The sequence below is a fragment of the Protopterus annectens genome, chromosome 12.part0 (genome assembly GCF_019279795.1).
Source record: "Protopterus annectens isolate FY-2018-M chromosome 12.part0, PAN1.0, whole genome shotgun sequence".
In the NCBI taxonomy this organism is placed as follows: Eukaryota; Metazoa; Chordata; order Ceratodontiformes; family Protopteridae; genus Protopterus; species Protopterus annectens.
The window spans coordinates 736,002,739-736,025,842 of record NC_056746.1 but is presented as its reverse complement, the minus strand read 5'-3'; the positions used below and the strand labels follow the sequence as shown (position 1 = coordinate 736,025,842).

The window sequence follows — 23,104 nt, the reverse complement described above, 5'->3', positions numbered from 1 at the left end:
GAATAACCTGGAGTAGAAATCTATTCCTTCTTGACCTGGTGGAACTGATTCTATTGTTCCCTGTGTAAGAAGATCCTGGATAACATGAGGGATGAGGTGGTGAGAGGTGGTGGTGATCTAGGCAGTCACGCATTGTTGTTATTATTCCTGTCCTGAAAAGGCTGTCTGTGGGTGGGCTGAAAAGGGGCTGTCCTGGAAGAGGATTGCCTCCTTGTTCCTTTCCCATATCTGGAGGTTGAAGGAGTGTTAGTGGGGGATCTACTGACATAGGTAGTTTTTGAAGAGTATTCCTGTAATATTTTGGTATTGGGGAGACAAGCAGGTGTTTGATATCCTGGAGTTCCTTGCTCTTCTCCTGTAGGTTTTTAAACAGTTCTGCAGGCTGTTTCCCAAACAGAAGGTTATGGTCTAGTGCAGCATCCAGAATTTTGGATTTAAAGTCTTCAAGCAGTGGCTGGAGCCTAAGCCATGAGTATTTGTAAAGCACATATGCAGATGTAGCAGATGTAGCAGAGGCCTCTGCTGCATCACAACCCTATCTAATCGAGTATCTAGCAACCTGAGATGCCTGGGACAGTTTAGATGCCACATCTGTATTATTAAGAGAATCAGGCAAGGAGAACAGTAGGGTTGTAGCTTGGGATACCAAATCCAGGGTATATTTTACTATATGGGTTTGGTAATTAATAGCCCTAAAGGCTATGGTGGAAGAAGTGTATATCTTCTTGCCCAGCCTGTCCATTACCTTGCTATCCTTGTCAGAAGGTAAGAGTGACGAGGAAGGAATAAGTCTAGACTGCTTGTCTGGGGCTACAGATATCACTGCGGGATCTGCCAAGGGGGCTTCAGTAGAAATTTGTGGTCATCAGGGACCTTGTAGAAACTATCAGGTCTCTTGGGAGCAGGTGGTTGAGAGTCAGGGATTTTAGAAACTGATGCAAATGCATTTAAGTATGCAGGAATCACCAGTGGGATGGCTGATGGAGAGGGTGATTCAACCTGCAGCAGCTCAAAATACCTTTTTTGAATTTCTATCATCTGGATAGTATCCCATTTAAAATACTCCATCATTTTTGTTATAGTCTCTCCAAACGTAATGTCCTCCAGAGGGGAGTCTCCCTCTATGGAATCCTCATTGGGGAGTAGTATTCCAAGGGGAGGCTATTTGGGATGAGTATGTGACAGACTCATCAGAGGATAAGGCTTATTCTTCTTCCTGAGTAAAGGAAGGAAGGAGAGAAATAGATGAGACAGGTCTTGGTCTAAGTACAGATATACTGGGAGCAGAGGAGGCTGAGGGCCTGAGGGCCATGATGGCCTGCATCAAGGACTGAGTGAAAGACTGCCAGTCTGGTTGTGCCGCTGAGGAAGCAGTAAAATGTTTTGTCTTTTGTCTCTTTTTTAAGGGAGGTGTTTTAGAAGAAGCTGTAGGCCTAGCTTCAGGGGTGCGTCTAAGGTGGAAGGATCAGTGTCCTGGGTCAAAGATGGTCATCTGGTGGAGCCTGGTTCCCCCTCGACGTTGGTAGCAACCAACCCTGGAATATCCTCTGTGGACGTGCCAGCTGGTACTTTGGAAGCGGCTTCCTCGAAGGTAGATGCCGAAGTCAACAGCTCTAGTGGACCTCCCTCAACCCCTATATCAGTGGTTGGTGGGCTGTCCAGCGACAGAAAGGCAGAGGTGGTAGGCCTTGAAACTTTGGTCTTTTTTCTTAGAGGTTCCACTTGGGCATCTGACTCTAGATCCATTCTTAATGCTAGCTTTTTTAATCTCTGATTCTCCAAATACAAATTGAGAGCGGCCAGATGGCTTCTTTGTGTTTTGGGGACAAAAGACTGGCAGATGGCGCAGCAGGTATGGTCATGTTCCCAGCCTAAACAGAATACACAATGGTCATGAGAGTATTTATGCAGGATTTGACGACCGCATTTGCATTTACATTTCTCAGTGGACATCGGCTAAGAACTAACTAAGAAACCAATCTCAAGCAAAAAATTAGAAAGAATTCCCCAATGGGGTTCTTAGCTTTAGACGTCTTGAAGGAGAGAAGCAAAGGGTTCAATCCAACATTCCACTGCGGCAGAAATGTTCTGAGGTCTGTGCATGCAGAGGTCACATTTAAGGTCCCTGGTATATGGCCCTATGTGTGACATCCCATGCACTAGTCAGCAACCAAGCTTAAGCTTTTATATAGGAGACAACGTTCGGGTTGCCTTAGGCGGAGGATCCCACAGTAAGAATACTGCAATGTGAGAATAGAAGGACATTAGAATTTATCATATTAAAGGTCCTAAATGTTCAGAAATTATGTAAACATTTTGTTTAGTACATTTTAAGAGAGAATGCTGAATACCCTACATATGTCATCTACACACCTAGGATACATACATCAATACTTTATTAACTAATACAGTCCTTATGAATTACCAGTACAAATGAAAATTATATATACATTCGTAGGTAATTTATTTATATATTTATTGACATTTGATTACTGGGAAAGTCTGATAGGGTAGACGACCATTTTCAGTGGAGGCCTGGGGAGAAAATCTCCAAATTATTATTATTTAAATTACCATCTGCAGTTTAAATAATTATAACAAATTAGACATAATGTGAAAACATTGGTTAAAAATTGATATGCGTTATTTGACAACCATTTAATATTTAGGGAAATTTTAGACAGTTTGTAGAGAAATTAAAGGTAACTTAGTCTAATACAAACAAGAATGGCAATATGATGTCAGGGAAAAACAGGCGCCTGGTGTATTTAGAGAGAAGGTCAGAGAAGAAAATTTTGCAGAAGAAAGGAAGTAAGTGAAGAAGGGAGAGTAAGGGGGTAAAAGGAATGAAAAGGTACTTGTCCACATTTAGGGTTATGGTTCATCCTGGTTTTGAGCAAGAGCAGAGGCAGACTATAGCTATGAAGTCTTTCAGAGTGGTTTTGAAGGATGGGAGGGAGAGTACTGACCTGAGGGATAGAGGTAAGGAGTTCCAGGCCTTAGCAACCTTGTACGAGTACAAACAGTGCCCATCAGATTTGCTAGGTTTGTACAGGCAGAAGGTTTTGGTCACTGAATCTCAATGATCGACTAGGAACATAGATGTGTAGAATATCTTTTAGCACTGGACAGGCAGATGGATGCTGGATAATTTTATAGGTAGTAAGAAGACATGTATATGTTAGTTGATGAGGCAGTTGTAATCAGTTTAGGCTTTTTAGTGCAATATGTGGTGGGTTCTAAAAGGGGTTATTTGCTGCAGATTTAGAAACTTTGTTATAGCATTGTTCAAGTTTTAATTTTTGTGAAGCCTGGAGGTTAGTAAGGATGGGAGTGCCATAAAAAGAATGGGGAGGAGATAAGTAATGGCAAGTGTGTTTTTAGTCGCATCGATGAGAAAGTTGTTGGCTCTGTTAAGCATCCCTATATTTTTATGAGTTTTTCTTATGCAATGTTGTATTTACAGGTCAAATCAAGATTGTCATTCACTATCACTGCTAATAATTTGCAATGAGAAGTGACTTCAATGATTGTATTATCAAGAGAGGTCTTTAAATTTAATTTTTTCATGACAGAGGGATTTGAGGAAAGAAAGGTAGCACTTCTTTGGGTTGATCATGAGTTGTGAGTTATGACATCATGTTTCAATGTGTTAAAGCTTCCTGAGTAATTTTTGGAGGTGTACCATATTATCAGATGTGCAAATGAAAGTGGAATCATCTGCATATTGTATTAGGGTGGCCTGCTGTGGATGCATAGAGAGTGTTGGTGAAAATGTTAAACAGGATGGGACCAAGTAGAGGGCCTTGTGGTATACTGGTGGTGATTGGGAGGTAAACAGAGAATGTGATTTTACTGACTTAAACCTATTGGACAGGTAGCTTTTGAACCATAGAAAGGTGGGCTGAGAAAGACCTAGTGAGGACATCAGAAGTAGAAGTTTGCTGTGACAAACTGTTTTGAGGCTTTAGACAAGTCTAGAAATAAGGAAGAGACTAGTTTGCCATTATCTTTAGTTTTACGGACAGTGTCTATATAGGTTAGAAGGGCACTGGTTGTACTATGGGAAGGACGGAAGCCCTGCTGTGTGGGGGACAGGAGTTCTTCCTGCAGGAGACAGCCTAGTAATTGTTTTTGAAAACATTTTTCAAGTATTTCGGCAAGGGGAGATAACACTGCTATAGGTCTAAAGTTATTAATGTCTGTTAAATTTCCTCCTTTGTGCAAAGGTATAATGTGTGACTTTTTTCCAGAGAGAGTAAATGTGTGATTCCTGAACTGACCTATTTATAAGGATTGAGACATCCCCACTCTGGGTAAGTAATCAAGGAGCCTGAATCCTCACCACTGACAGTGGAGAGAGGAACGTTCACTTGGAACAAAAATTCATACACCTTTTATTTCCAGCTGTAGCTCTCTGCATCAAGCAGAATTCCCCTTAAGAGTACACGGGGAATACACTGAGGTCGGGGTCTGGGTTCTTTCTCTGTCTTTCCCCAGATCCCCAGTAAGGCTCCCTACTAGCATAACTGCAGAGTTAAGTCCTCAGCTGAGTGTCCAAGCCACGTCCTCCACCATTCTCTTTGTGAAACCAGTGCTTTGTGTCCCTGCTCCAAGTAGCACACACACACACACACACACACACACACACACACACACACACACACACACACACACACACACACACACACACACACACACACACACACACACACACACACACACACACACACACACACACACACACCTGGGAAAGGATGGCACAGGTTTACTAGCTATGCCCCCTTCTGCCCAGACTATAACATAGCTACTGTCACCAGACAAGACACTCCCAAGCCAGCTAGTCAAAGGCTCTTTCAAGGGTACCCAATTACACTGAGAGAGATTTATATTAGTATGAATGGTAGTTTAACCAATTCAGTAAGGCTTTCAGGAGTGGCCACACAGTCACCAAACAAACAGGAGTACTTTCAAAAGTCAAAATATTTTCTAAAGGACCAGCCACAATGAAAAGTTTAAATATATTTAATAATAAATAATAAACGGACATGAAAATACTAAACATCTATTTACAATAAACACCAGAGTTTCAATCACAGGAAATATTAAAATAACACAGAAGAATAGCTCCCCACAGATACAGAAAACAGTACTTAACTAATCTCACTAATTTTTCCAGACTTATCTAAATAATTACTATTCCCTGGTCACTTACTAGAGCAAGGCAAGATGAAGTAGATGAGTGGTCTTCCTTCTTTGTCAGCTTCCAAAAACAGAGTGCAATGAGACTTCTTTCTCATTTGGTTTTAAAACATTATTTTTTTGTCCTGGATTATAGAATGACATCACACATATCTGGTCACCTGATTTCTGGTTCCTATACTACCCCATTGCTAGAAACTGAACCAGAATTTAGCACATACGTGTTACCATACACATAGATAGAGCTTTGCTGAGATGTGCTAGTGCATCTGGAAGCTATAAAACCATAAAACACTTCCACTTGTCTTACAGTAACTAATAAACCATTCTCTAACACAGACATTCCATCTCTGGCTGCAGTCAGAAATTACAGTTGTGTACACTTACCATAAATATAGATGTTCGAGTGTATTCACTGTTGCAGTCATCACACTTGGATTATCCTGCCAGGGGTAGCCCTCAGTCCGCAGGTTCTGTAGTCAAAGAAGAGTCTCACGGCATACAAAACTCTGAGTGGGTCTCAGTAGCGGCCTGCGAATCCATCGATGCGGGCATCAGGGGCAGCGAAAGCGTCTCACTGAGTACCGGCGAACTGGCGACTAGCTTAATGGAAGCATCATCAGCAGTTTTAGACCTGTGCAGTCTGTCTCTGTCTTTATCCTTACATTTGTTTCGGAAGATCAGTAGTCGGATGGCTTACCAAAGCCATTTCGGAATACGGAGATCAACAGCAAAAGTGTTTAGCTACAATAAGGCCCTGACGATGAATAGTTCGGGCATTGAACAAAGCACAAAAACGGCAGCGAGGGACATTGTGGTCTGGGCCTAAACATGTGATGCAGCAAGAATGGAAATCTCGGTGTGGTATTTGCTTTCCACAGGCGAGACAATTGTCAACTTTTTCTGACATTGGTTAGAGCAAGAAAAATGGATCCCAACGGGGTACTTAGCTTTTAATAGACTTCAATTTTCATTTCGGAAATGAAAACTCAGGTAGCGGCCGACTGGCTCTCGTGCGAACTGCTTCTGCTTCAGGCTCCAAGGCAAGAAAGACTGATGTAATGGTGTCGGCTGCCTGTTTTTATACCACTGACAACCTGACATCAGACCTGGAGTGACAGCAACCGACACAGAAATACTAAGCCTCTGGTATTCGGGCCGACTGAGGACTACCTCTGGCAGGATAAGTGTGATGACTGCAATAGTGAAACATGAAGAACATCTGTAAGATACAATCTTTATTGCCTAAAATAAGTAATTTAATTTCTTACTATTTTTCAAAGTTAGCTGGACTGAGATTTATCTTCCAGTATCTTCTGTTAAAACATATACATTTAATCAATTGTCAGTCAGGACCCACTGTTGGCACATTTTTAACACAGGCAGCTTTATAAACACATTTTTCAACACAAGCATCTGCACAAATCAATGTGATATGCAAATGGCATATAATTGTTTACAAAATTCCAGCTAGCTGTGCTGGTATACGTTACATATCCACTGCCCTACTTCTCCTGGCATAGCTGGCAATACTTCACATCATCACAGTTTCCAGAAAAGAAAGAGCAAAAGTCTTCCCCTCATATTCAGAAAGGTCTGAAATAACCTGACAGGCCTGACAGAGAAGAGCCAGAATATATCTGGTCATATGGTTCTGACAGTTCACATCTCTAAATGTCAGGGTAGAAGATGTATATACTTTCTCATCCAACCTCTCCATAGTTCTGCTATATTTGTCAGAAGAAAGCAACTTTGTAGAAGGCAACAGTTTTGATGGCTTGTCAGATGCACTCAACTCCACAGAATGGTCAGCAGTGGGGAAACTTATAAAGAAACATGCAGTCTTCAGGCACCTTATAAAACCTATCAGGTTTTTGGCAGTAGAGGGCAAGTAATCAGGAGCCTTAGAGGCAGTGGAAAGGGCATCCAGCAAGGCAACAAGAACAGGAGGGGCAACAGAGGGCTTAGGAGACTCCACTTGCAGAAACTCATAGTACCTCCTCTGAGCTTCAGACACCTGAGCACAATCCAATTTGAAAAATTCCATCATTCGGGAGATTTTGTCACCAAAAGAAATCTCCTCAAAAGGAGAGTCTGTACTAATAGACTCCTCTTTCTCAGAACTATAATATAAGGAAGAAGGAATCTGGGAAGAACAAAGCAGGGATTCCTCATTAGAATCTTCATCTTCATCAGAAGAATCTTGCTCCCTAGGCCTTTTAAGAGGGGTAGACAACCAAGAAGGAGCCAGAACAGAAACCCCCCGAGGAGACTTCAAAGCCATAAGGGCATTAAACAGGCCATGAGTGAAGTTTTGCCATTCACTTTGATGATCTTTAGAAGCAGGAGAAATATATGCTTGGATTTTTGCTTTTTTTTTAAAGGGATATCAGCCTTATAGGTTTTATGAGGCTTTAACCCCTGACAACATTAAATTACTGTAGTTGGTATCGCTTCCCTCACCAAAATCTGACAAACAGCCCTAGGTCCTTTTGTAATTATCATCCACGGTTTCTCCTGTACATCTGAAGTGGACATCTGCAATACTTCTATGGATGTGCATAAAGCTGGATCAACACCAACCTCCTAAGCAGTTACAGCAGAGGAATTCAACAGAGAAACCAGGCGGTCCTCCAGGCTTTCACTAGCCTCAAGAGAGAGACATTTGGCAGTGGCAGCAGAAGACTCAGACTGAGCTTTCTTGGCGTTTTTCTTCGCAGATGGCTGACACTCAGGCTGATAAGATCCTTCCATGGTGTCTTTAGCTAACAGCATAGGAAACTGGTTTTCTAAATAAACAGCTGAGGAAGACAGGCAATTACAGAATGTCTTAGGGACAAAAGCCTGGCAAATAGCACAAGATGTATGGTCGTGGGAAGCACCTAAGCAAAATAAACACTGCTCGTGATGACCTTTACTGGGAATCTGTCTCCTCCACTGTTATTTCTCCTTTCTGCATGACATGAAACCAACAACCAAACAAAGTAAAAAAAAAAGAGATAATATAATAAAAAACCCAAGGGAGACTTATTTGAAAGCAGCTTGGTAACCAGCAGATGAACCAGCATTCAGACTGAAGTTCTGAGGATGGTACGTCCAGACATCACCTTTATGCCTTACGCTGTGTGAAGGGAGCATGCATGTGATGTACAGCGTACCCATTACAACCTAAAGGTTTTGGTATACTGGCTGGATTTTGGACTGCCCTAGGTAGGGGATCCCTATTTAAAGAATACTGCAACAGTGATATTGAAGGACATCTAGTAGCAGTCAGGTAGTAGTCAATTAGGTGAATCCCCCTATGTATTATTCTTGAAAAAGCTAATTCTTTCTCTTCAGTAAGGACAGCTTGAATAGGTACTGTTTAAACTAACTTCAAAATATCACTCTACATACTTCATCTTCATCACCTGCATTACTACCAACTCAACAGTCTTGTAAAAATCACCACTGTAGTGCTTCCCAAATGGCCCATATTGTATAGTCATTTCTATAGTTTACACAAACAGCCCACATTTTATGAACAACTCTGTAGTCATTTTACTTCTTGACAGGGTCCTTTTCATACTTCTGCACTGGGCATCAACAGAGTGGTAGCTGATTCTCCCCTCTTCCATTAACAAGTCTTCTAGCAGTTGGTATCCTAAGGCATTGTAAAACTGGTCTCATGCTCACTGATAATTAACTTCTACCTAACACTGTAGATGTCATTTTGCGTTTATTTCACGTTATCAAAAGATGAAAATAGCGAACGATATTTCATCGGCCCCAAAACATCTAAACATGAAAATATCGAACATTCAGAACAGCAAATTTTTTCCCATGGAAAAAAAATTTGCTGCTCTGAAACACATACACACAACACACGCACATCAAACAAACAGCAACCACACACATACACTTAAATTCCTACATCTAACGCTACACTAAATTAAACTAAACATACACTACTATCTACCCACTTACCTTAACCCAAACCTAACCCTAAAGTCTGTCACTATAGCACACATGACTAACCCGTGCTCTAACCCTAACTCACTGAAGCCGCCCTTAACCCTAACGTACAAACAAACGCACACTTACCTGAACCCAACCCGTAACTTTCCACCACAGCACTAAGAATAGCGAAGCCACAGAAACAGCCAACCAAATTCTTTCCCGAGGAAAGAATTCGCTGCTCTGCAGCTTCGCTATTCTTAGCGTTCGCTGAATAGTGTTCGATATCAGAACATTCAAAGTTTTAATACTTCGATGTTCTGATATAGACCCGTCATTTCTGCAAGGTGAAAATACTTAACACATCTGAAGGCATCCTCTACACAGTCTACTACATGCACTGAGCATTGCACAGTCACACCCTCTTCCACGCAACATTGCATCACTATACTAATGATACAAAACTGACATGCTGATATTGTCAGAAAATCTCTGCTAAAACCATCTAGAACTCTTAAGACTAGGCAGCAATGTTAGTCCCTTACTGCATCTACTCGACAAACATTAACACTAATATGTCACCAAAAGCAAACCACTCTCGTGTGTAATGGGCATAATTCAGCAGCTGTAAATGTACTAATTACTGGTGACTTTGTGTTAGGGATACAGACTCCACACTCAGTAGGCTGGACAAGGACAGGGTCATAGTCACCTGCCTCTCAAGAGCCAAAATAGTGGACATAACTAGGGCCCTAAACACCCACTACATCAGCAAGTCTAACTATGAAATGATAAATGGCCTGGTATGCAAACACCATGCAGAAGGATATGTTGAAGTTTACCACACTAACTTTTCTAAGGGTAAGACAATGGTTCTGAATAGAATTTACCCTTCACTTAGAATGATGCCGACATTCAGGAACAGATAAAGGGGTTCAATGCATACAATTTCTGGGTACACAGTATATATCACCCTGGGTAGAGATGACTCACAGTCCAACTTTCTTTTCTTTCTTTGCATGATACTGCACACAAACTTGAGCAAGAAGCACAGCAGCAAAATAAATACACACATGCTTCATACATATATAAAAAAATAAAAAATTAAACATTTTTTTAGAAAATATGATGTTCAGTCCAGTTCGTCACATCTTAAGTGCTGGTGTGATACTCTTCAATACATTGCAAATTCAAGTAGATTTTCCCTTTATTAATCTCTTTATTAAGTGATTTAGCATATGCAAGGCATTCAGAAGATTTACTTCTAAATGTGAGACCTTAGCAGGTCATAAACATTTTCTATTGTAATGGCAAATAAATGTTAAATAAAGTTTCAGTGGACTGCATGACTCAAATAAGGCTGTTCTTTGCATTACAAGTAATTATGAAGGAATACTTACTAAGTGATACCACAGTAGCACATAAATATTGGAATAACCAGTAGAAAGCAGATCATAGGCATCATAATCGGAAAAATATCTTTGAAAGAAATAGTGTAATCTAGAAAAAAACAAAACAAAAAAAAAACACATTTACACACATGATTAGAATGTTATTTAAGCAGGAATTTCAATTCATTCATATATGTAGTTCTGTGCAGACATTTCATCTACTTCATTTCTCCTAGAATTCATTTTTCATTGTTAATAAGGTAAGTAAGGTGGCACAGTGTCACAGACATAGGCAATGCTGCCTCAAAGAACATGGTTCTCCAGTTTAGTTCTGAACTACTCTGCCTTCTAGGTGATGTCTGCCTATTCTCACTGTTTCTAAGTGAGTTTTGACAGGGTGTTCCGGTTTCTTCCACACATCTCTAACTTATTCCATAGGTGAATTTGAATCAAGTAAAATGTCCATAAGTGTTCATGTAGCATGAAACTAAGAGTGTGTGTGTGTGTGTGTGTGTGTGTGTGTGTGTGTGTGTGTGTGCACGCGCGCGTTTGTGTGTGTGTGTGTGTGTGTGTGTGTGTGTGCGCGCGTCTTTGTGCACGCACGCGCATGCATTCTATTCTTGGTTGCTACCCAATTCAGAATGACCATCTACTATATTATGCCTTGCAGCTGCTGCATGGTGGGATAGGCTCAAGTATCCCCACAGCCTTGTACTTCATTACAGGTTCATAGGTACTTTCTAGGCTACTGATCTGTAAGAAGAACACAGAAGACGTTATAAGAGATCTGGGAACACAGGTTGACAGCAACCTCTCTTTTGATCACCACATTGTCACTGTGGTCAGAAAGTCCTTCTGTGTGGCACAACAGACTCAAAACCCCCCAACTATTATCTGTCTCATATCGCCTACTTAGAAGCAATCTCTGCTTGACTTACAAAGCCATGTCTGCCCAACTCTGTTAGAAATGCTACATCTAAAGAAATCCCAATCACACCATACCACACGCTCCAGAGACCTCAACCTCATTACCAGAATTAACAGAACATGCTGGAGGGACAGGTTCATAACCCAGAGACTGCCCATGCTATGGAACAGATTTCCCATACATGTCAAGCAGAGCACCTTGCTGACCCTCTTCAAGAGAAATCTTGATGAGTGGATGGGAAACAGAAGATTCACCCCGGGGATAACACCAGTGGTTCTACTCGACAGAGGCACTGGGAACTAAGGTCGGGTGGCACTATGCCAGGGTAATCCTAAGGCTAGGCTTGTAAAGGCCCCAGGGCCATTAGCCTAGTACACACCTATGAACCTATGAAGAAACATAGCCTTATACTCCCTTGGAAATGTTTAGCCCTTATACTTTGCGTACAGATAACCTACAGATAGGAAGAACAAGGATATGTTGGGATCATACCTCTCAAATGTTCATATTTTTGCAAAATGGCATGATTTTTGCCTCATATTTTTGGTCTTTTCCTAATAAAATTTGTGAGTTTCTGGATTTTTGTGGCAAATCAGTGACTGAATTCACTAAATAATGACAGCCATTTGTGTTTCAGACTTCATATCCTTCAGAAAATGCATGGTAACACAATCTAGCAATTTTCTAAGTTTATAAGAGCAACATTTAAAATTTGCCCCTACGTTTGGGGATTTCTCCTCCCATTATTTTTGGCTTTGTCCAGATTTTTTGTGCAAAGGAGTTGAGAGGTGTGGTTTGAATATTTACTTGTTGCACCTATCTATGAGGGACAGAGGTGCTAAACTAGAGGTAATTTGTAGTTTCTTATCCATTCATCTGAAGTACATTTGGAGATAGTAGAAGTGCTTTGCTTTATGTGGAGTGGAAAAATTAATTTGGCAACTGAAGAATGAACCAATGAATAAAATAAATAGGCTTTTGTTCATTAGTCTGTGTGTTAATGTGTTTAAGTATTTTAAATGCAGACAAGAAGTTTGGTAACAAAGTATCTCAATTATTGACAGTAAGATCAAACAATTAAACTTATACCACTTATTTTCAGAAATAATTTTAAGGAAGTAATTCAGATTCATAAACACTTCAGTGATCTCAGAAGTACTCCATGCCAAACCCATGCTGCCTCTGTATCCTCTAAACTTTTTAGCACACACACACACACACACACACACACACACACACACACACACACACACACACACACACACACACACACACACACACACACACACACACACACACACACACACACACACACGTCTGTCCACACACAAATCTAGAAGTAATTTGTAGCATTGTGAGGATTTGAGTGGAAACCAGTGACCTCTGCAGGAGCTTAAATAAACACTGACAGGGCACACATAGAAAATGCCACAGATGGAAACCATACCAGAGATCTTGTGTAAGAGGCAGCAGTGCTCTCTATTGCACCACTGTGCCACAGCTAAATTGCATGCCTGTATAAATAGGCTTGAACTTTTCATTATAACTAGGTAAAATATAAAGTTCATTTAAAATTGTTACTATACATATAAAGTCACTTCTTTTACTCAGTTTTGTTATTGAAAAAGAAGTTATGTACTCGCCACAGTGTTCTATCTGTGTTATCCATTTTCATTCCTCTTCAACCTGTGGGTTCAGTTCTGATCCTAGGAATGGACTCGGCTGCTACAATAGCTCGTGGGAACCAAAAACTCTTGAGCTCACAATGCACCTATCCCAATTACCTCAGATTGAGTTTGTTGATAGAGAAAGATAAAGGCTTTCATGGAGACTATATCTGGAACTGCAAAAAATATACCAAAAAAGGTAATAATCCATGTATCACCCATTCTTCCAGAAGTCCAGGGTAGAGGGTTGGAGGGTGGGGAGCAGAGGTAGAAAATGGACAACACAGATGGGGGGAAAGAACACTGGTAGGTTAATACATTGGTTGATATTGGTCTCCAAACCACCTTAGGTAGAAAAGGGGTTTGTTCTGAGCAAGACTCTATCTTTGTGAAAAATTAGGCATGGTGGTTTAGAAGACAAAGCTTGAATCTCTGAAATCCTTCTTGCAGAAGTTACTACCCCTAAGAAAATAGTTTTCCAAGACAGGAACGTAATATTGCAATCATTATCTGGTTCAAAGGGAGATTGAGTGATTGCTTGTGACACCAAATTCACGTCCCAAGGAGGAGTAGGATCTTTGCAAGGAGGCTTTAAAAGAAGAGTACACCTCAGAAAGGCTTTACAAAGTTTGTGAGAAGCAACCAAGGAGCCTTTAAAGCCAATGTGAAAACTGGACATAGCTGCTAATTGTACTCTGACCATGGAAATCAAAGCCCCTTCATTGAAAAGCAAAGCTAAAAGCTGTAGAATATCATGAGTCTGAGCCAAAAAAGGTTCAGTATAATTCTGGAGTGCCCAATGTACAAATATCTTTCATTTACTAATTTAAAGTTTTTGTGTAGAAGGTTTATGAGAAGATAACAGTATGTGTTGGGCAGGGGAAGAGAGCATAGGTTGTCTGGCTACTAATGGAATTGGAGAAACTGTCAGATTGAGATCTGGAATGTCCAGATAACCATGCCTGTCAAGTGGGACTGGAGATTTGGAGCTGGATCCAGAATTCAAGCCTGTCGAATTAGGTGAGGCCAAAGGCAGAGGAACCAAATCTGTTAAGGCCAATAAGGTGCAATGAGGATAACAGTGTTCTTCAACCTGATTGGTTTCTGTAGAAACTTGGGGAATTAATGGAATTTGTGGAAAGGCATATAGGAGACTGGGGGGGGGGGGCAACTGTGAAGAACAGTATCCCTTGGTAACTTCCTCTCGGGGGGAGCAGGGCAAATTATTTGCTGCACTTGTTGTTTAGGGGAGAGGCAAACAGTCGCAGCATGGCTGACCCTATCTTCAGAATATCCTTTCCGACACTTTCTGAATGAGGGATCACTTATGAGGTAAGAGTATGCACCTGCTCAATTTATCTGGTATCACATTGGACTTCCCCGGAATGTGCGTTTCTATAAGAAAATGGTTGGATGAGATCACCCACTAACATACTCTGAGAGTTTCTCGACACAGTGGGTAGGATCTGGTTCCTCCTTGTTTGTTGATTTTCCAAACTACTGGCATGGTGTCCATTTGAACTGCAATTGTTCCCTAGGAGAGAGTATCCTGGAAGGCCTGCAATGCTAAAAGCACTGCCCTAATCTCTAGGTAAAATCCTAAAGGTAAAATGTGCAAATTGGCCTCTACTGGGGACCAAGTGCCTTGGACAGTCTTTCCCTGACAATGCCCCCCTACCCTAACTGGGAAGTTTCCGTGGCCACTGTAGCCTTGGGCTGAGAGGGAATGAAAGGATGACCCTGTAACATTTGATCCAATTGAATCCACCACGCGAGATCTCTTTTCCATACAATTGGCATTAATATTGGTTGATAAAGGATGGACCATTGTATTGCAAGCAGCCACTGTAAAATTCTCATGTGAAATCTGGCCAAGGGAACAAGTGTTACAGACGCTGCCATGGACTCCTGCACCTGTAGAACTAATCTTGCTGGTACTTTGTTGCTGTTGATTATTCTCTTGACTTGAAATCAGATTGTCTCCAGTCTTTGTGGGGAAATGGAGGCTACTACATTCTTTGGGCTTATGAAGCTCCTCTGAAATCCAATGTTTTTGTTGGCTTGAGGTGAGATTTTTCATAACTTATGGTTATGCCTAGGAATGAGCATGATTGCAGAACATTTTCTCTTGCCTCTAAGAGTTGATCTGGTTGTGGCGGTGATAATACATTCATCCAAATATGGAAACACACAGAATCTTTGCAGTCTCAAGTGAGCTGCTACTACTGTCATGCACTTGGTGAACACCCTGGGTCTGTGGTGAGGCCAAACGACAGTACTCTGAATTGCTAGTGACTGGTTCCCAGCTGGAAGTGCAAGAACCTTCTGGATCATCTTCACATCTTTACATGGTAGTACACATCCTGTAGGTCTATCAAGCACATCCAGTAATCTTGTTCCAAAAAAAGAAGAATGGACTGAATTGAGACCATCCGAAATTTGGTTTGCCGAACTGATTTGTTTAGATTGCTCAGATCCAAAACTGTCTCCAGTCCCCTATCTTTTTTGGCACTAAAAAGAACCTTGAGTAAATTCTGGATTCTCTCTGGTCTGGTGGGACCTCCTGGATGACCCTTTTTTTTCTAGCAACTTTTGCATTAGTAGTGCTACCTGTTCCCTTTGATTGCATGGAACATCTGGGATTTTTTTGCAAGAGGACAGAAGAAGAGAAAATGGTATAATATAACCTCTGTATATTATCCTCTGCACCCATGTATTGGAAGTTATCTCTAGCCAGGCTCTCTGATTCAGGGACTAGCACCCCCTGACTGCCTCTGGAGGAGGACAATCAGGCCTCCATTCATGAGTGCTGAAAGGGCCACCTCTGCTGTGAGATCACCCATTAGAGTTTCCCCTCTGCCCCTGGGAGAACCACCACCACTTTTGTCTTGAAAAGACCCTTGGGATTGCCTGAACCACATTTTCCCACTGCTGCACTGATTCCTTGAAAAGGATCTTTGCAGAGTGGAAAAACACATGCCCACAGCAGAAAGGGTTTTCCTATCTTTCTCACACCTGGTCAATGTGTCTTTAACTTTAGGGCCAAATAAGGACGTACCATCAAAAGGAGCATTGAAGAATGAAGACTTAAAGGGGTTCCACAAAATCACATAAGTGCATACAAGAGTGTCTCCTTATGGCAATGTCTGAACCCACTGCTCTGGTCATTCCTTCAGCTACATGCAAAATGAGCCTCATGGAAGAGTTAGAAATTAAATTTAGGGTGGCCAACTGAGAGGTAACAGACTCCTGAACCTCTTCAGAAATGGCTCCTGAGAAGGTATCTGAAAGTTCTTTAATCAAACCCTTCTGTAGTCTGGTGAAATGTGACAAGTAGTTCAAGGACTGTAAGACAAAGGTCATTGATGCATAAACTCACTTCCCAAATCTATCCATCATCTGAGACTCCTGGCTGGGAGGATGGATAGAGGAACTTTCCTCTGCTAGTTCTTTTTTTGTGGCTGCCACCATGACCATGGCATCCACAGGCAAACCTTCTGTCCAGAATGTCTTATCCTTGGGGGCAGTAATAATTTTGTTTAGTCTCTAGGGGATCAGCTCAATGGAATCTGGGGCCTTCCAGGCCTGCAGAGAGATCAACTCAATAGGCTCATTGGTGGGTGGCATTACCCAGGAAGTAGACGGGTGGGTACCAAAGGCCTGCAGGTACATGGATTCCTCAGATGAAGGATTGGTGGACTCCCAGTCATCTCTCTGCTTAAGGATTTCTAGAATGTCTCTAAATGAGACATCATCAGGAGGTGACATGGGGATCTTTCTCCCTCATTAAAATCTGTGTCTTTTGTGACAGATTCTTTCAGTGAACCCAAGTGCTTCCTCTTGCACTTGTTCTTCCTAGGGACCTCCTCAATAGGTGGTTTGGGAAGGTATCAGAAGAAGAAGGGGCACCCTGCTGGGAAACCTGAAGCTTTGGTGCTCACTGTCCCAGTGGAGGCAATGGTTGAGGTTCTGAATGCAAATGTGACAGAGTTGGCTGTTCCAAGAGGAAAGGAACCAAATGACTGACTGATGCAGACATGGCTGTCTCCACAGCCTTGAGAGCAGATCCACCCAGAGAAAGAAAGGACCCCAGATGTGAGAGGGCAGACCTAGGAGCCACAGTCCCTCTCCACCCCAAGCAACCCCCCCCCCCCGAGGCAGAAGCTGGAGTAGAGCTGATCCATGCCAAAGCCCCAAGGTGCAGAGACACCTCCTACAAAATAGGAGTCAATTCCAGCCCCTCGGAACTGACAGGAAAGATACTGCTCGGAGAGGTCTCCGGTTCTGACTGAACCAAAGAACTCAGAGCAATAGCTGGATCTGGAGGTAAGGGTGTCTTTGGAGTTGATGTAGTCAGTACCAGACAGGCCAGAACCATGGTCTCTGAAGCTTCTAGTCAAGTTAGAGGAGGAATTAAAAGAGGAGTAATTGAAGACTGAAGTCCCTGACCTGTAGGGATAGGAACTGAGGTGGTCCCTGTCACTCCTTGCACCCAGAGAATTTTCCTCGCCAATCTCTCCACATCATCTTCAGTAAGAATTCTGGAAGTAAGGGTGGACATGACAGATGGATATCTGGGTCTTTCTAAGAAGGGAGAAAGAAGTCTGCCTGGAAATGGATCTATTGTGAATATCAAGTCCTACGGATGAAAAAGGTGGTGGAAGATGAATCTTTTATTTGAGGTGTCAGTTCTGAAGAACTTAGCATTGAAACATATCTTCTTTCTTGAACTATCAGGACAGAAGACAAGGTCAGATCCAAATAATTACTGGTAATACACTCTGGTTCCAATGATTCCATAGGAGGTGAAGGCTTGGAGAATTTAGTTCTTGGATTCAAGGAGGATGATGAAACCAAAAACCTTGCCCTCTTTGAGCTTGGAACCGATGGAGAAGTTGGAGTTGAAGAACTCTTCTTTGCCTTCTCTGAGATGTTAGAGGAGAAAGAAGAGCAGGAATAGAAATGTCAGATTTATCTTTATGTTTTCCTTTAGGTAAAGAAGTCATTCCAGATATGAGAGATGACAGAAGAAGTCCTTTATGTATCATAGGATCATAGGAGGTTACTAGGCTAATGGGGTCTATATTAAAATCGTGAAAGCTTACAAAGTAATTGACACATAAATGTTGAAATCCAAAAACAGCGACGGATGAAAAAAGCGAAAATGACAACGCCGAACATATTCCCAGAAGCAACAGCACCAAACAGGTAAGGTAAACCCAATGGAACAAACCTAAGGCAAAACACTTTTTAAAACATTTTTGCACCCCCCCACACCCCCACTACTTAAATATACCAACTCCGAGACGGCACTACAATGGGGAAAATGGTTTATTTCCTCATCCTCAAGATCACCCTGCGGGCCAAAAAAAGGATGTTTGACATTCTGAATTCACTTTTTTCGCTCTTTGCTATTTTAGGACTTCGACATTTATGTGTTGATGAATGTGTATTCGCGAAAGTAAGCTTTTGCGATTCTAATATAGACCCAGCTAATGGCCCCAGGGCCCTTACAAGTCTAGTCAAGTTCAACCCATGTTCCCAGGGGTGTCTGGTTCAAGCAGGCACTAAAATCAACACCTGTTACCCCTGTCCAAGAGGGACACAGGTGGAACCCCTAGGCAAATTTCTGGTTACCTATCCAGTTTTCCAAATTAAGTTTAAATAGGGCCAACGAGGAGCTTTGTTTAACATGAATATGAAGGTTGTTCCAAAGGTGGTGCAACTTCTGTGAGACAAATCTGTCTTTCCAGCAAGTTCTGTTGATGTCACATACCAGGTTAAGGTCCTTTGTGTGAGGGACCCATGTGCCATTTGACTTCCGAATGTGCAGCATTTCCATTAAAGCTGGGTCAGAGATTGCTCTGTATGCAAGACACAGGTTGCCTCTGAGCAGTCTGTAAAACACAGAGTAAAGTGACAATGATTTAATTCTGTCCATATACGACAGATCTTGAAGACCATGAATTTTCTTTGTAAGGAACTTTTGTGGTCTCTCCAATTGCTGCAGGTATTTGGAAAGGAACATACCAAAGGGAGTGTTATACTCTATTATTGGCCTGATGAGGGAAGAATTCAGGGGGTTATAAACTCTTTTTTTCTGGAGGTAATACCCTTACTTATGAGTTGAGCAATATAAAATGCCCTTCTTTTCACTGTGGATACATGGTGATCAAAGTTAAGGTTGCTGTCAACCTGTGTGCCCAGATTTCTCACCAGTGACTGTATGCTTAGGATATAGTTATTGATGTGGTAGTTTGCAGGCACATCACCCTAGCCGAAGGGGATGATAATGCATTTTTTGCATTAAATTTAAGACCATGACTTTGGCACCAGTCAGTAGTCTGCTTATGACTGTCTTGTAGGATATTGACATCGCTAGGGGGTTTCAATGATCACTCCCAGTTTGCAGTCGTCAACAAACTTTGTTAGCTACAATCCTTTGGTTTTGGCCTATACTTTGGAAAAGTAGATTCCAAACAGTAGGGATCCCAGAACCAATTCCAGTGGAACACCACTGGTTACAGGTCTGCTGGAGGAAGTGGAATCCCCTATTTTGACAGTATGAGTTCATTCAGTGAGCCAGTTTGCAACCCACCTGACAATATATGGGTTGATACCCAGCTGGGTGAGTTTAACAATGATGCCTGAGTGGGGGATTGGGTCAAAGGTCTTGGCTAAGTCTAGGTAGGCCGTATATGCAGATTTGCCCTCGTCTATGGCTTTGTCACGAAGAAGTCCACCAAGTTTAACAGCCACGATCTCCCCTTGAAAAAGCCAAACTGGGTGGGGTTGAGCAATTTGTTTTTTCCTTCTACAAGAGTTCAATGGCTATAAAAGTGGCAAATGGAACAGTCCTCCTGAAGACGGCGGGGCCCCAAACAATATACATATGGAGAATGTGTGTCAGAATAAGGGATTTTTGTGACCACATTTCTGACAGCACTTAAAGCCGGCCTGGCTTTTTTCTTTACCTGCTATTTGAAGTAGCAAGAACATACATACACACATACATATGCACACACACACATGCACACACACATATATACACACACACACACACATATACACACACACATATACACACACACACAGACACACACACACAGACACACACACACAGACACACACACACACACACACACACATGCTCTCAACAACAAGTTTAGGAGAGGCACAGATAGATGAACAGAAACATTTTTTTTTGAAAATGGGAATATCAACAATGACATTTCAGAGCTACATGAAGTGTTGATGAGACTGAAAGTGCAGAAGTGACAGAAAGAAGGTTTAGAAGGGGAGATGCTAGCAATAGTATTGGAAAGTGCCATCATATAATAAGGTAAGGTTCAAGAAGAGAATAAGGAAAAATAAGACTTACAATAGAAAGAAAATGAAATAAATCACTTATCTGGCTTGAGAGAATATGACACCACGTCTAACTCACAAAGAGGTAAACAAGAGCTGAGGTAATTGGGATAGGCACATTGTGGGTAAATGAAGAGCTTGAGAATTTATGGTTTCCTCGAGCTATTGTAGCAGCCAAGTCAGTTCCGGGGATTGGAACCAAACTCACAGATTCAGAATAGAAAGAAAATTGACATCAGAATAATGGTTGATCAGTTAGCAGACTAAGAATTCTTATCACTTACGAAGTGTCATCCAGACTACCCCAAAATAAAGATTTTTTTGAGATTTCACGGGCTTCATCTACTTACTAAAAGTGAAATGACGTAATAGACATATCATCTCTAAAGGCTAGATTAATCAAGAAAATGTTTGAACACAATATTTTAAACCACATAAAATCCTCAAATAAACAAACTTCCTTTAATATTTTCAAAACTGTTTCGCAAGGTCAGTATAGTCTTTGTGAAGGTACAGAGTAAAAATGTAACTATTCTTAAGTGCAACTTGATACAAAGTTATATTGTGATGAGAGATACAAGACAGCGATGATGCTGAAATGCATAGCTAAGGATCTTGGTCAGAGTCTCTCTTACTTGACAGTGCAAGAAACTTCTCTGTGTGGAAGATTTTCAGTCCATATATTTCTAGTTAATCACTGTATATTAATCAGATCAGACAATAGTAGTAGAAGTAGCGAACGTAAACTCGTCAAGTCAAAAAGTAATAATAGAAAATATATAATTCTACAGCATTACTAAGTATTCGAAAGTAATCCAAGTAAGGCAGTCAGTCTGTTTCCAGTCGAAAATCCTTTAGTAAGTACACAGGCAAGCGATCCAAGTAAAACAAAAATAGAGTAATAATTTCCTCACAAGCTTTCTAAATATATATATATATATATATATATATATATATATATATATATATATATACTTTTTATCAGGCATGGGAGTGGTTTGTTGTGCTGTAAAACAAAGTGTTATTGGTACACATGTTAAATTCACATCCCTTCCCCCATCAGTGTGACATTCGAGCTGGTCCTGCCCTACCTAGTAGCTGTCATAATAATATATAGCCCTAATGTACTTTAATTGTACATCTTATTTAACCAAATTATTAAGTAGATTATTTAGTCTGTGATTTTATACAAGGCAATATACTACATGGCTGGAAATATATCAACCTTAGTTCATTTTGCGATCAAAAATTATATATAAATATATGCATATTACCTTGCAGCTTGGAGATTTTATCACTTACCTCAATCAAACAACCCCCTTCCTGAAGTTTACCTCTTCCCATAGCTGTACTTCAACCACTTTCTTAGATATGCAGTTTTCCAAGAACGCCAACAATAACAGAATCACCACTGATCTATTTAGAAAACCAACGAGGGTTAACTTAATACTCCACAGTAAAAGTCTACATCCTACAAAAACCAAGTATAATGTAATGAAATCCCAAGCCTATAGATTAGCTCAAATTACCACAGAGATGGAACCATTTTTGAGAAACCTGAACAACTTAGAGAATGATTTTCTAGTGAGAGGCTATGAAAGTCACATGTTAAAAAACATCCTGGAACCCATTATTGAATTGAAAAGGACTGAAGCACCTTCACTCAACCTTCCCAGTAGAAAAATGTTAAGTAATCCCACAGAGAATAACACATGCAAAAATAGCTGCATCCTGACATACACTTTGGATTATCACAGTATCAAAAATATTATTGAAGAAAACTGGGACATTGTCACAGGAAACCCTTTTCTGATTAACATCTTAGGTGAAGCCCCATCATTTGTTTATAGGAAGGCCAGGAATATTAGAAGTTTTGTTGACTTTAAACCTAGACCATGTGAGAAAAGCACTAAAAGATGTGAAACTAATTGTACATTTTGTATATTTATACAGCAAGGTGATAGTTTTTATTGCCCCTATTTAAAGAAGATCATTAAAACCAGTGCAGGGGGTGACTGTAACACTAAAAAAGTAATTTACAGGGCACAGTGCAATGAATGTGATGCATTCTATGTGGGGAATACTGTAAATAAACTCAAGCGAAGGATTTCATGTCATCTGTCAGAAATCCACTCTGGATGTAAAAATAATGCACTAGCCAAACACCTTTCTCTTCATAAAAGACACAAGGTTTTAAGTTCCAGATCCTGGATCGCATAGACATGGGTGATCTTGAAGGAGACATCTCGAATATTCTGGAGAAACATGAACTCATGTGGCAATTAAAGCTGAACTCTTTTAGAAAGCCTGGACTAAACTACTACTGTTCAATTAAAAGTGCACTGGAACTTAAAAAATTGCCACATTGTTTACATGACTGATTGTATTTTATTTTAGTTTTTCTACAAATTGGTTTTAAATACCATTTTAAATCATTTGAAATTTAAGTGTATATTTTGTTTCCATCATCATACATATATTTTTTTACTTTTTTCTGGTTCTCTTTTTCCACTTTATTCAAAATGATGGTAATAACAATACTAACTAATTATACAATTATATAGGTTTTTAGGGTTCTTGTACACAGACCTGAAGAAGTCTAGAAGGACGAA

At 40.8% G+C, this 23,104-nt stretch overlaps 1 protein-coding gene across 2 annotated transcripts in view; it reads right to left on the bottom strand.

Moving 5' to 3' along the window:
* LOC122816783 overlaps positions 1–23,104 on the bottom strand; it is a 796,947-nt gene that overhangs the window by 53,706 nt on the left and 720,137 nt on the right. For both annotated transcript variants that reach the window (XM_044089804.1, XM_044089805.1), the window contains one exon: positions 10,539–10,638. In XM_044089804.1, the coding sequence (XP_043945739.1) occupies positions 10,539–10,638 (100 nt within the window). The remainder of the gene's footprint in view (positions 1–10,538; positions 10,639–23,104) is intronic.